Here is a 14600-nt window from a genome sequence, read left to right as displayed (position 1 = left end):
CTTCCAAAATTTGGGTGTTAAGCAAATAGAAGTATGAAGTGGTCATTAACTGAGATAGGGTCATCTGGGGCAAGAGCTGGCCAGGAGGAAAGATCAGTTTTGGACACATACAGTTTAAGATGCCTCTGAGATAGCCAAAAGATTGAGATGTCAAATAAAGAGGTGGAGATAAGGGTTCAGATGAAAAGGCTAGGATGCAGACATAAAATTGGGGGTCACCAACATAAAGGCCAAGATATTAGATGAGATCACCAGGAGAGTGAATATATACTCTCATGGAAGAGGGCCAAGAGCTGAGCCCTGGGACACAGCATCATTCAGAAGTCAGTCCGCTGAAGAAGAACCGGCTAAAGAGGCTGCAAAGGAATAAATAGTGGGAACAAATATCAGGAGATTGTGGAGCCCTGGAAGCCAAGGGAAGAAAAGGTTTACAAGAGGAGGCATGGACTAGTTTTATCAAATGTTGGTGAAAGACCAAGTAAGATGAGGACTCAGAACTGAATATTTAAAATTCAACTCCTTGGTCACATTAGTCACATTTCAAGCGCTCAATAACCACAAATGGCTAGTGACAGTGACCCACTGGGCAGTGCTGATGTACAGAAACAGAGGACAGAATAAATGAGCACAGATGTGGGTAATGGCTACATGTGGTGGCGGGAGTTCGTGGAAGTTCTCTTCAGATAACTTTTACCTTTCAAAACAGAAACAGGAAGCAAGGTAATTGGCTGAGAATGAAAACAGGAGACAGTGTGGTAGAGATTTGAAAAATGAAGAGAAATATGATGCCTGAGCGGGAGAATGAGAAAGACTGGGGCAAAATCAATGGACTGTGAACCCCTGTGGGAGTCCAGGATTGCTGGAGTTCGCCCAACTTCTTGCATGTACACGCATGTCTTCTGCCAAATTTAGGCAACTATCGGCCATAGTTTCTTCAAATACTTTTTCAGACATTCTCTCTTGCTCTTCTCCTTCTAGGACTCCCTGGTGACAGAAATGCTAAGATTTATTGTTATAGTCCCCAGGTCTCTGAGGCTCTGCTCATTTTTAAAATACTCTATTTTCTCTCTGGATGAGATTGAGGGACTTCTGTTGTTCTACCTTCAGATTCACGGACTCTTTCCTCTGTCCTCTCCATTCTGCTGTTGATACTGTCCACTGAGATTTTTGTTTTGGTTACTGTATTTTTCAGTTCTAAAATTTCCATCTTATTCTTCCTTATATCTTCGATTTCTTTGGTGAGACCCTATTATTCATTTGTTTCAAGTATGTCTATAATTGTACACTGAAGCATTTTTATAATGGCTGCTTTAAAATCCTGTCAGATAATTCTATTATCTATGTCATCCTGCTGTCAGCAACTCAACTGCTTTTTTTTCATTCGAGTTGAGATTTTCCTGGCTCTTTGCATGAGAAATGATTTTCGATTGAATCTGAACATTTTGGGTGTCATGACATGAGCCTCCGGATCTTATTTAAATCTACTGTTATAGCAGGCCTCCTCTGTCACCCGAGTGGGGAAGAGGGAAGGCCAACTCATTACTGCCAGGCTCCCCACGCGGTCTCCACTGACATCACATGGGTGAGGGAGGCCTCATTCTTGCCTGGAAGAGAAGAAAGGCCCAGCTCCTCACTAGGCCTTCTCTAATACTGGCAGTGGGGTGGGGGTGGAGGGTTGCAGCACCTCACCACACCCTGGCAGGAACAGAAATCTAGACTCTACACTCAGACTTTGCTGACAGGGATGAGGGTGGGGCCACAGTTCTTTCTGTGGTGTTTGACTGCAGCAGAGTGGTTATTTGTGTCTTACAGTTTTCTGTCTTGCTAAGCTGCCCTTTTCCTAGTCGTTGGGCTAGAGAGAATAGGTAGGCTTTTTCTTGAGGCTTTTTCGGCTTGTGTCTATTGGCATTTTCAGATTGCTGCTTTTTCCAACATCAAATCTGGGATATATGAGACAAAAAGAAAACCCATGGAATCTACTGTTACATCATTCCTTGGGTCCCGAGGTCCCTAGCCAGACTGCCTTCTCCCTCCTTTTCACAGTTTTCTCATGTTTGTTTTATATATAATGTCCAGGGTTTTAAACTGTACTTACCTTCATTCCTTTGTGATTTTTAATAATTTCTTTTTTCATATTCTATTACTAAAGGAGTTTCTATTGTGCTTACTTACTGTGTTCCTCCTAGGCTCGTCTTTAATTCTGAGATACTTTAAAATTCTTTCCTAACTTCTATCAACTCATATCTGGATTTTTCTACTTCTGATTCTACTGTTCTTTCATATCTCGCATCATTGTCTTCCTGCATTTTAGCTTGTCTGGGAATTCTAACTTACCATTTTCATCAGTTTGGAGAGTATATTTTTCTAGTACGCTTTCGTGTACAAAGGCGGGGGGGTTATCTTACTCCTTGGTCTCTTTATTCTATGTTACTTTAACTTTTATTTTTCTAGGTCATTAATAACTTCATACGTTTTTTTTCTGTTGCTCAATTTTAAGCAAAACTAGTTTTTTCCCAAACTTGTACAGGAGGGGCCTGGGTTAGGATTGACTTCCTAATTTCTCAGCTCTCCAGCTCACTCTTCTGTTGCTAACAGTGTGTGTTCAAACACATGGCAGCTTACTTGTTGAACTATCCTGGCTCTGTTCCCCTCCCTGACTGTTATCTGGACACCCTTTTCCTTTTTTTCTATTGTCACTGTCCTGTTCAATTTGAATTCTATTCCCAGTGGTTTCTCCTCAGTGTGGAACTTTCTCCTGCAAAGAAAATCTGCCTAGTTCATTCAGAGAGCTAATAAGGCACAAACTGTTCTAGCCCCTTCAGATCCTACTATAGATCCCTTGTGCTTACCCAGTACTAGAATATGCAAATCTTTCCAGCTCCAGCTGCTGTTCTCAAAGCAGCTTCTTCTAGGTATACTGGAGCCTGTCAGTCAGTCCCTTGCTCCCCTTTGCTTATTCCTACACAGATGGCAATACCACACAGGTTCTGGAGCTGTCAATGGGTTAGCCCCACCCATCTGTGTAGATAACTTCTGACCAAGCTTTGTTTTGTTACTCATGTGTTGTTGTTGTTGTTTTTTTCCATTCTGCTATCCTAGTTGCATGTGTGCTTTAATGACTACTTGGGGGATTCAGAAACTATGCCACTGCTGCCATAGTTCCAGAATCCCTTAAAGAACAGATGCTGGTTTTTGACAATCTTCATTAATAAAAAATCCCTAGAAAAAATCTCCAGGGCATAAAATCAGCATGAGTACATGTTCATAAATTTCTCCCCAAAGTCAATCTTCATAACTAACTTCATAACTCCACTGTGATAATATATATTCTCCTTTCAAGATGAACAGCATGGGACCAGCAGGAGACCTTGAACACTGGGTCAAGTATTAGACAATAGCATAATTTCCTCTAGAAAACTATAAATGCAAACCATGTGACCTACAGATAAGCTAATTAAAATAAGAGGTAAAATAACCCCCAATTTTTGTAGAGCCCCCCCATGTGTACCTAAAACAAAATATGAGAGATGGTATCTAGAAAAGATGAATTACTACTTATGATAAAAACACATTCTTTGTGCCTCCCAGCTTCAAAAACTAAGGATATGTCAAACAAATTCTGGAACACCACTACCAAAATATTAACAGTGATTTTCTGGGTGATGGAATTACTGATGATTTCTTTTCTTTTTATCTCTACTTTATAAATTTTTGAAATGGAAAACTAGTCAGCTTCTTGCAAAAATGTTTAAAACAACTTACGCTAGAACCATGTTGTAATCTGAGTGGTTGAACATATATCCTCCAACAACCCACATTATATTTCCATTGACCACAGCTTTGTGAGAGGCTCTGGGGAGCTTTAGGTTAGAATATTCCTCTCGAGTCCAAAATGACTGGTTAGCTGGTACAGGAATTGAACATCCAGGACCTAATAAAACAGAATAAATTAGATTCACAAAATGCAGCTTTAAAATTACTGCATTTCAAGTTTTAATCATATAAATGTAACAAATATCTAAAGTATACTTAGCTTTCCTTTAGCATCTAAATATCAAAGTCCTTTAATTCGTGCTTTCAATTCACTCAAAGCTAGTGACCAAGGGTCATCTCCAATAAAATTGAAAATCACACACTTTTCTAATTATGACCTGACCATATCCAGGTTAGGATTTTTTAGTAATGAAATACTTGCTTAAGCAGCTCTCAGAGGAAAGACCGGACAAAGGAATTATTAATTCAAATGAAAAACTTTCAGACTAAAATTTAAAGACTAGTCCCAGGAGTAATAATAGAAACTATCCATTTCCTGGAAAATCAAGAAACTCCACTGTTGGGGGTGTGGCTCCTGCTGAAAGCTGTGCACAGTGGGAGGTACTCAAATACTTCAATTACTTAACCCTTTGATGTCGGCCAAACCGCACAAAGCATTAAACAAGCACATTTCCTTTCAAAATAAAAGTGCTTGGTAGAAAGGGTAATGTATAAAGAAAATTACTAAATCAGTAACAGCTGTTATCATAGATTCCCTGAAAGAATTTGCTACAATTTCTTTAATAATCTCTATCTGCAGATAATTCCACTCACTGACTATTTTAGGATTCTATTATATAATAGACCCCAATTTCCAATTTTTTTTGGAATTTATTGAAAGTATCTGAGAGATACTATTAGTTTTTGTCCCACCTCCCAGCTTGGTTCTCTGCTATATCTTCTTAAGGTTGAGACCAAGCCCTCAAACTTTCATGAATGAATTGCAAAGAATGTCAAATCCCTCCACAATTCTCAAGAGACCACAACCACACATCTGTGAAATTCAAAGATTTGTAAGAATCTGAATAAAGAGATGCAAAAACTTAAATGCTACATATTAACATATATTTTATATATATATATATATACATATATATATATTAACATATATATATGATATATACCCAAGGAATAAAGTCAATGTAGAACATAAGGAACTAGGAAGATGCGGTAAACTGGAAGAAGAGCAAAGATAAAAGAAGCTCCTACCCTGCCAGTCTGGGAAGCAGGAGCATCCTCTGACATCACTTGAATTGCAAATGCCTCGATCAGGGAAACCACAGTCGTTTATACAATGAGGAATGTCGCATGCTTCACCTTTCCAGTTTTCAGAACATTCACATTGGACAGTGTTGCTGCTATTACTGATCTTACATTCTCCTCGGCCTGAGCAATTGTTCGGACACATGTCAAAACTAAAAAACAGTTGGGGAAAATTAAATCAACACAAAGCAACGCTTCAAATAATTTAGCAAAACTTCTGCCTACACAAGGTTTAAGACTATCTGTCACTGGCTCTCCAGTTCATTCATGAGCATAATGGCAGTACTTACCTTTCAGCCAAAGTGGGGTCACTCAACACTGCATAACTAGGGCATATCAACCCTGTTGGATTCTCATAAGAAGAGACAAGTTAAAAAACTTACTTAGGGAGAAGAAATTCTTACAAAATGTCCACATTTAACTTCTCAAGGGTGGGAAGACTATGCTGCTCTTGGTGGCCCCATCAGTGACGAGCATTAGGAAATGAGGCTACAAGTTTGGAGGAAAAGGATGAAACAAACGGCTAACGATACATTATACCATCTTCATGATACATATACCTCTGAGAGTTCAGAGAATATAAGATTATTGACCGGATTGGTGTATTTAAAATTCCTCAGTAAGTTTATCTACTCATGTCAGACAGAAGAAAAAGGAAGGACCAGTTTCACTCAACAGCTTAACTATAATGTGTCTCATAATAACATGACTTTAAGATAACTGTATTGTCAGCATTCTGAAAAGACATAATTCAGATTTTAAAGGAGGGGACAATAACCAAACTATCAAGATACTTTTAAGAGCACAGATTTCTTCTAAGGCCTATACAGAAAACTAAAAAGAAATTTTGCAGCAAAGCATGTCAGAAAATTAGGAATCAGCTATTAAAAACAAGCTAATTAGGGGCACCTGGGTGGCTCAGTGTGTTAAGTGCCCGACTCTTGGTTTCGGCACAGGTCATGATCTCATAGTTGGTGAGTTTGAGTCTTGCGTTGGGCTCTGTGCTGTCAGTGTGGAGCCTGCTTGGGATTCTCTCTCTCTCCCTTTCTCTCTGGCCCTCCCCTGCTTGTACTCTGCCTCTCAAAATAAATAAATAAACTTAAAAAAAAAAAAGCTAATTAATGTTCACACCTACACTGAAATATCAGTTTATGACATATTTATAAAATTCTATATTTGTATACAGTATTTTAATAATCTATATAATTATAACGAAAGAAATGTGTATGCCTACTTTTGAAGCCCCAGTAAGCTGATTAAGTACACAAAGTATTTGGTTAGAAAAGCTAAATAACATTCTTGTAGGCCTCTACCAAGAGGTGCCTACTGTCTCTCTGTAATAATACAAACACGGAAGTGAAGCTTCAGTTTCATCTTTTTCAAAAAAAAGGCCTTTGGGGTGCTTGGGTGGCTCAGTTGGTTGAGTGTCTAACTCTTGGTTTTGGCTCAGGTCAGGATCTCACAGTTCATGGGTTTGGGCCCCTGCATCGGGTTCTGCACTCACAGTGTGGAGCCTGCTTGAGATTCTCTCTCTCTCCCTCTCTCTCTGCCCTCCCCTGCTCACACACACTCCCTCTGGCTCTCTAAATGAATGAATGAATGAATGAATGAATGAATGAATGAATAAATAAATCTTTTTTTTTTAAATTCTAAAAGAAAAAGGTCTTTGCAAGGCCAACAGTTTATGAAAAATAAAGTTTATAAAAAATAAAATTTAAATTTCAGATTGGACTTGTTATCGTAAAATGGCTACAACAATCACATTTCGTTTTTCTAAAAGGCCTAAAATAAAACTGTAGTTGGGGCGCCTGGGTGGCGCAGTCGGTTAAGCGTCCGACTTCAGCCAGGTCACGATCTCGCGGTCCGTGAGTTCGAGCCCCGCGTCGGGCTCTGGGCTGATGGCTCAGAGCCTGGAGCCTGTTTCCGATTCTGTGTCTCCCTCTCTCTCTGCCCCTCCCCCGTTCATGCTCTGTCTCTCTCTGTCCCAAAAATAAATAAACGTTGAAAAAAAAAAAAATTAAAAAACTGTAGTAAAAGCACTGCCATGCCAGTGTGAGCACCCCTGTGCCTCACACCAAAAATATGTCAAATTAGAATTTCCTACTGCCACACTTATTAACCATATACAAGGGAATGGCACTCAACCAAAATCTAATGTTCTGAAAAATGAAGAGAAGGGAGTAACCCTTAACGCCTTTTGAACTAAAGGAGGAAAATATAACAGCCTCTCTTACACCTCAACTTCCCCACTCCAGTGCCCTTAAGCAGAGGTTTATCTCATGTGCCAAAAATTAACTGTGAGCACTCTAAAGTTACATAAAATCTCAGGGCGCCTGGGTGGCTCAGTCTGTTGAGCGTCCGATTCTTGGTTTTGACTCAGGTCAAGATCTCACAGTTCGTGCGTTGGAGCCCTGCATCAGGCTCCACACCGACACCAAGGAGCCTGCTTGGGATTCCCTCTCCCTCTCTCTCTGCCCCTCCCCCACTTGTGCTTGCACTCACTTTCTCTCTCTCTCAGAATAAGTAAATAAACTTTAAAATTAAATAAATAGGAGTGCCTGGGTGGCTCAGTCAGTTAAGCGTCTGACTCTTGATCTCAGCTCAGGTCATGATCTCAAGGTTTGTGAGTTCAAGCCCCACGTGGGGCTCTGCGCTGATGGCACAGAGCCTGCTTCAGATTCTACCTCTCTTCTCTCTGCCCCTCATCTGTTTGTGCTCTAAATAAATAAATAAATAAATAAATAAAGTTACATAAAAATCTCAAAACACAAACATCATTTTTTAATCTCTGAAAAGTGAAAGTGGCAGGTAATAATACATCAAAACATCTGTTTGTATGTCTAAACTGGAGTAATGAGAAAAATTGGTCTAATTATCTGTGCTTAAAATATGACTCAGAAATAAAATGAAGTGTCAATTTGTGTGAAAATAAAATATAACTATTTTTTTCTTCTTTTAAAGGAAAATCAGGGAACATCTAAGTAGCTGTGGGTAGCCAGTCTCAAGGGTCCCCCAGCTACGGTCAGAACAAAGCTAGGATTCAGTGCAACTTGAAGATGCCTGTAAAAAGAATAACAATGTTTTATGTATGTGTTTCTAGGCATTCTTCTGGGAATAAAGATCATCGTTTTATTTGGCTTTTCAAAGGGTCTGGAACCCCTAAAATGGTTTAGGACTCCTTTTTAAAGAACAGAGATCTAGGAACCAAGAAGCTATTAAAATTTAGGATAACCTCAACCTTCCTTCACTTAACAAATAAATACTAATTCTGGTCTCCAGGAGAGATGAAGGCTCCCTTAACCAATCAGGGTAAGAATAACATGTGTTTCTTGGTCACAGAGCTAGCTAGAACTCTCCAGTGATAGGGCAAAGGGTTTCCAATGTCAAGGGGTGCTTGAATTGCGCCCCCTCCAGGGGTGCTCCCTCCCTGGAGTTTCTCTTCTCCCTCAAGGCTGCTATTATGAGGGGGCTTGCAAGAGCTAAGACTGTGCCTAAGGACCTACAGGGAACCCAGAACGAGGCCTAGTTGAATGGCTAGAGCAATGGTACTCAGAGTGTGGACCATGGGTAGGCAGCAGCAGCATCAACCAGGAACTTATCAGAAATTTGGATTCTCAGGCCCCAGCTCTGTTGAACTACGGTTTCTGGATAGGGTTCAGGAATCTGCATCTTAACAAGCCCTCTAGGAGATCTCAGTGCCATGTGCAGTTTGAAAAGCCCTGGCCTAAGGGGATGCCTGGCTGGCTCAGTCAGAAGAACACCTGACTCTTGATCTGGGGTTGTGAGTTTGATCCCCACGCTGGATGTAGAGATTACTTAAATAAATACTTAAAAAAAAGAAAAGCAAAGCAAAGCTCTGGCCTAAACCTCTCCCCTCCCCTTTAGAGCTGAGTGTCCCACGCAGTGCCATGGCTTTCTAACCTTCCACTGTGAACTGTGCCCCCACCAGGTCTCTGACCTTACCCTCCTGAGCTAGGGTCACCTAGGGCCCCCTCTGCTTACCCAATCTCCTAGCTGCCAGTTCCCTCCTTGAAACTTTCTTTTCTGAGCTTCTGTGACAAACAGCGCATTGGCATTCCTCTGTCCCTTAGCTGCTTCTACTGTCCCTCTCCTCACTGTGCACTCGGGCCCATAAGCCAGTGAGTCACTGTCCGCGTGCCAGTGACTCCCAGATGACATCCCCAGCTCTGGCAGCTCTTCTGGGCCCTAGATCTGAATATCAATGTCCTGCTTACACATCTCACTTGTACCCAACCAGACTCATCAGTCTTTCCCCTCAACCTAGCCTTTATGCCTGCCTGAGTCACTAAAAATCACCTTGCTAGTACTGTGATACACTGCCCAGGCTGCCAAGTCACCAACCCCGGGCACCTGAAAAGCTAAATCACCATATCAAACAAGGTAGAGCTGGCTCTAAATAGGCCTACGAGAATATGGAGAGCCTGAGAATATGGGCAGAAGTAGAATCCAGCATAACGGTTATACATGGAGCTTACTGCCTCTGCCAGGAGTTGGCAAACTTATTCTGTAAAAACCCAAATAGTATCTTAGGCTGTGTGGGCCACAGAAGCTCTTCAGCACAAACCCTTTGCTTAGGGTGCTTTATGAATTTAACCACTTATGAAAATAAGCATTTAAGAGGAAAAAAAGAAAAGCCAAAAGTTAGCCTCTTTCCTATCACAACAAATTCCCAAAGCTGCCTAAGTCTGTTGTCTGCATTTCCTTTGTAACCTCAACGAAGTTCTCATCAATGGGCCAACCCGAGTAAGTGAAAATGAATAATAGCTGTTAAATTGCACTCAGCAAAAAAAAAAACCAATGTTTTTATCCATTAGCAGAAAAATGCCCCTCTCTTCCAGGAGAAGCTCAAAGGCAGTTAGAGCTGGGATGAAATTGTGGTCCCACCTCCGTGACAATGTATTTTACCATTTCCCACCAGTTTCCTCAATTACAGAACAAGTGAACAAACAGTGCCCATACCTCATGAGTTTTTGAAGGAACTTTAAATGAGAAAATCCATGCAAACTGCTTAGTGCAATGCCTGGCACACTGTCAGCCCTCAACTATGTTAGTCATTATTATTGTTAAAACAAAGAGTAAAGTTTCTTCATAAAATCACAAAGATTAGACTTAAATATCTTACTTGTAAGTGATATTAAATCCAGTCAAATTATAAGCAGCATCACTAAAAAAATGCAGCAGGGCATAACCTGATGTGGCAACAACCTCGGGGACAGTCTCGTTGCCGTCTCTCTCAGGAACGATGAGGCCACTGAAATGGAAACACATTTCTTATAAAGGGAAGCGTACTCAACAGGCATGTCACATGGCGGCATACAAATTCAAAACTGGAATTCATCCTTATAATTAAAAACAAACAAAAAAAAACACTTCCAGGAAAAGGGGCAAATTCCTGTGATAAATGCATAGTGCCACCCTGTTAGTTCTGGATCCAGTTCTGAATCCTCAGCGGGACAGATCTGAATCTTTCCTAGGCTTGCCTTTATCCTGGGTTATATTTCTAATGAGATTTGAAATCAATCATCCTATTCTTTTTTTATGTATACAAAACTGTTTGTAATGGTTCTTTGAAAGACTGAGTAAACCTTCAAAATTACAGAAACTAACAAACTTTATGAGTTGATGAATGCCAAATATATACTACTGAAAAGTATTAAAAGTAAGAATATAAATAAATAAATTGGCTAAACACCCACAATCTTAACTCTATTAGTATTCTGATGTACTTTTTTTTGCCTGATACCATTATCACAGCCTATATTCTATTTTACAAGTAATACACCAGAAGCATTTCCTCTCTCATTTGGATTCCAGCACACAATAGTATTTGCTGGGTGTCTGGAGAGTGTTAAAAACTATCAAATCAAAGGGTCTAAATGATGGCTTTAAGGCTCTTGATCCATATGCTTTCCAGAAGCCATATACCAATCTGAAATCTCATCAATAAAGAATAAAAAGGTCCATCCTACCTCACCTGCCAAGAAGAAGAAGTACCAGTCCTATATTAGCCTTGCTAACCTGGTAAGTGAAAAGTGATTTTTTTTATATTGTGGTTTTGAGTTTCTTTTATATTCCTGAGGTTAATCATTCTTCCTGTGTTTACTTGCCTTTTGCATTTCTTCATATGCTCACATCTTTTGCCCAATAACCAACTCACTATCACCACCACAACCACCACCAACACCTCATTCAGTGAAAACCTTAATCCTTACCAGGCCCTATGCACTCTGCTTCACACACACAACCCCACACAATGAACAAACATCTCATTACTACTCTCTTCCCTTCAGTCACTCAACCCCAGCTGCACTAGCCTCCCTGCTTTCCCAAAGCACATACCATGTAAACTACTCCCTCAAGGGCCTATGACAATCTTAAATGGTCATTCACTGTGACCTAGCAATTCTAAGTTCTTTGTAGAACTAACACTTGCTCGTGTACACAAAGACTAATATACAACCACCCTCACTGCAGCACTATTCAGAATGGCAATACATTGGAAACCACCTAGGGGTGCCTGGGTGGCTCGGTCAGTACAGCATGTGACTCCTGATCTCAGGGTCATGAGTTCAAGCCCTACATGGAGTATAGTGATGACCTAAATACAAAAAAAAATTTTTTTTTAATTTTTTTTAACATTTATTCATTTTTGAGAGTGAGAGAGACAGAGCATGAGCAGGAGAAGGGCAGAGAGAGGGGGAGACACAGAATCAGAAGCAGGCTCCAGGCTCTGAGCGGTCAGCCCAGAGCCCGGTGCAGGGCTGGAACTCACGGACTGCAAGATCATGACCTGAGCCGAAGTCGGGACGCTCAACCGAGCCACCCAGGCACCCCCCCAAGAAATTTTTTTTAAAGAAGAAGAAAACCTCCTAAATGCTCATCTGCAGAGAGTTAGATGCATCAATCATTCCATACCGGTAGTTCTGCAGAACGAACAAGGAACTCATCAAGGCATTCTGATAAGTAGGGAAAAAAACAAGATGCAAAACAATGGACCTAGTATATGTGTACATTTACACATATTTAGGTAAGTGCATATAAAAATAATGAAATGGGAGAATAGAGAAGCGGGAAGTTAGGAAGAGGAGCCAGGATTTTCATTCAATAAGAATACCTAGACTGAATTCTACAAACTCTAGGACTGTGTAGGTACTCCAGGGTTTACAAAACAGTGAAGCATTCTGCATTGTGTATTCAACTCACAGATATTCACTGATACCGCATGTGAGACACTGTTCTAGGTACCAGAACACAACAGTGAAGAAGCCTCTGCTCTCATGGAGGTCACATTAGAGAAACAACAAATAAGGCCAGAAATATCCCCCACCCCCACATACAGGCGTGTATATGTAACACCAAGCAGAGATAAATGCTATAAAAAGAAAAAAACAGTGAAAGAACAAAGGCGCTGGGGCACCTGGCTTAGTCAGTTCAGTGTCCAACTCTTGATTTCAGCTCAAGTCATGATCCTAGGGTTATGATTTCAAGGCCCACTCTGGGCATGGAGCCTCCTTAAGATTCTCTCTCTCTCCCTCTGCCCCTCCTGTTCTCTCTTAAAAAAAAAAAGGTGGGGGGGGCACCTGGGTGGCTCAGCTGGTTAAGTGTCCAACTCTTGGTTTCGGCTCAGGTCATGATCTCATGGCTCATGAGTTCGAGCCCCACATTGGGCTCTGTGCTGGCAGTGTGAAGCCTGCTTGGGATTTTCTATTTCCCTCTCTCTATGCCCCTTCCCTGCTCACGCATGCATGCACAGGCTCGCTTTCTCTCTCTCTCTCTGTCAAGATAAAGAAATAAACTTAAAAGGCGGGGGGGGGGGGGGCACCTGGGTCATTTAAGCATCCGGCTTCAGTTCAGGTCATGAAATCATGGTTCATGAGTTCAAGCCCTGCATCAGGCTCTGTGCTGACAGCTCAGAGCCTGGAGCCTGTTTCAGATTCTGTGTCTCCCTCTCTCTGTTTCTCTCTCTCTCAAAAATAAAGATTTTGAAAAAAAGGTGCTACTTTAGAAAGGGCAGTTAGGGAAGGCATCTTGGAAAAGGTGACATTTGCTTTCATCAGTTTTATGTACCAGAATCCCTTGAAATGCTAAGTGGGGAAGTACTTATAAGAGGGTGATGTAGAAACAGATATGCTGAAAGCAATCTTCCCATAAGAAATACTGGCCCAGGATGACTCGGGGCCTCAGTCACATGTGGAAAACCCAGCAATCTTATCCTAGCATGAGCTTTAGGACCAGAGGGAATGCCAATTCTCACTCCACATCACTGGGCATGTCACAGACATCTGGGAACCTCAGTGTCCTAAATGCACGTGGAGAGAAATCCTATCCACCCCCCAGTGATAAAATAAAATGAAACTATTACAGCACGTGAAGTGCTTAAACATTGATTGCCTCACATTAGTAGGTATTCAGTAAATGATGGCTAACAATATCTATTATTTATATGGTGGGGACATTTAAGTGCGCAGGACGAACGGTAGAAAGGATGGAGGGAGAAAGAACAGAGTCACAGAAGGGGTGCGAGGGCCACCTATGTTAGATGACCATGATGCTGGAGAAAGGGGGTCAGCTTCCCCACTGTCAGAGAGACTTGGGCATTTGCTTCTTTATATCTGAAAACCTGACATTATGACAGCTTTAGAATGTGCTACTTTCTCCCAGTGTGAAAATAAAACAACTGGTTTATGACAAAAATAAACTTTTACAGGGTAAATGAATACAAATGCAGCCTCAACCCAGCATGCAAAGCAATGGAAAGTGCGTGGGTGAGAAAGTGATGCTGCAGGCATGCCATTCAACTGTCACCCCGAGCTGCTTCCCACCCCCCCCCCACCTCCTGCCCCCAGGTAGATAAATACACACAAGCACAGCTTAGGTTGCAGCCAGTTTTTCAACTTGAGCAAATCAAGAACTGCCTGCCCTGGGGTTCTATATAACCTTTATTTTAAACACAGAGTACCACTGTTCAGAACCATTTTTGAAAATCGCTATTCAAAGATATTCATTATCACGGTGCCAGGCAGACATGGGCTCTGTGAACACACCTGGGGCACACCCTGACTTCACCAACTACACTACCCAAGTTTACTAGCAGTCCTAGGTCTCCTTGCAAGACCAGACGCTCTTCAAAGGCTGGGAGATTGGAAGGTAAGCCAGATTTTTTTTTTTTCAACGTTTATTTATTTTTGGGACAGAGAGAGACAGAGCATGAACGGAGGAGGGGCAGAGAGAGAGGGAGACACAGAATCGGAAACAGGCTCCAGGCTCCGAGCCATCAGCCCAGAGCCTGACGCGGGGCTTGAACTCACGGACCGCGAGATCGTGACCTGGCTGAAGTCGGACGCTTAACCGACTGCGCCACCCAGGCGCCCCAAGCCAGATTTTTAAAGTCAGGGGTCAGAGCCCGGTGGCAGGGTGAGGCAGAGTCTGTACTTCCGCCTGGTAAAGGAAGGTCCAAGACCCTGAGAGGTGCCTGCCTTTGACTACTCTCTGCGCCATGGTCT

The 14600-nt window shown here is 41.6% G+C and overlaps 1 protein-coding gene across 4 annotated transcripts in view; it reads right to left on the bottom strand.

The window, feature by feature from the left end:
- The window catches only part of ATRN (attractin), a 161438-nt gene that overhangs the window by 104754 nt on the left and 42084 nt on the right, over positions 1-14600 (bottom strand). For all 4 annotated transcript variants that reach the window (XM_047067624.1, XM_047067625.1, XM_047067627.1 and 1 more), the window contains exons 4-6: positions 10220-10348; positions 5023-5228; positions 3763-3931 (exon numbers count right to left, since the gene is read on the bottom strand). In XM_047067624.1, the coding sequence (XP_046923580.1) occupies positions 3763-3931; positions 5023-5228; positions 10220-10348 (504 nt within the window). The remainder of the gene's footprint in view (positions 1-3762; positions 3932-5022; positions 5229-10219; positions 10349-14600) is intronic.

The sequence above is a fragment of the Lynx rufus genome, unplaced genomic scaffold (assembly GCF_022079265.1).
Source record: "Lynx rufus isolate CCGP_SWC_20201006 ecotype Redwood Valley unplaced genomic scaffold, mLynRuf1.p SCAF_8, whole genome shotgun sequence".
NCBI lineage: Eukaryota > Metazoa > Chordata > Mammalia > Carnivora > Felidae > Lynx > Lynx rufus.
This window is presented reverse-complemented; position numbering and strand designations above follow the sequence as displayed.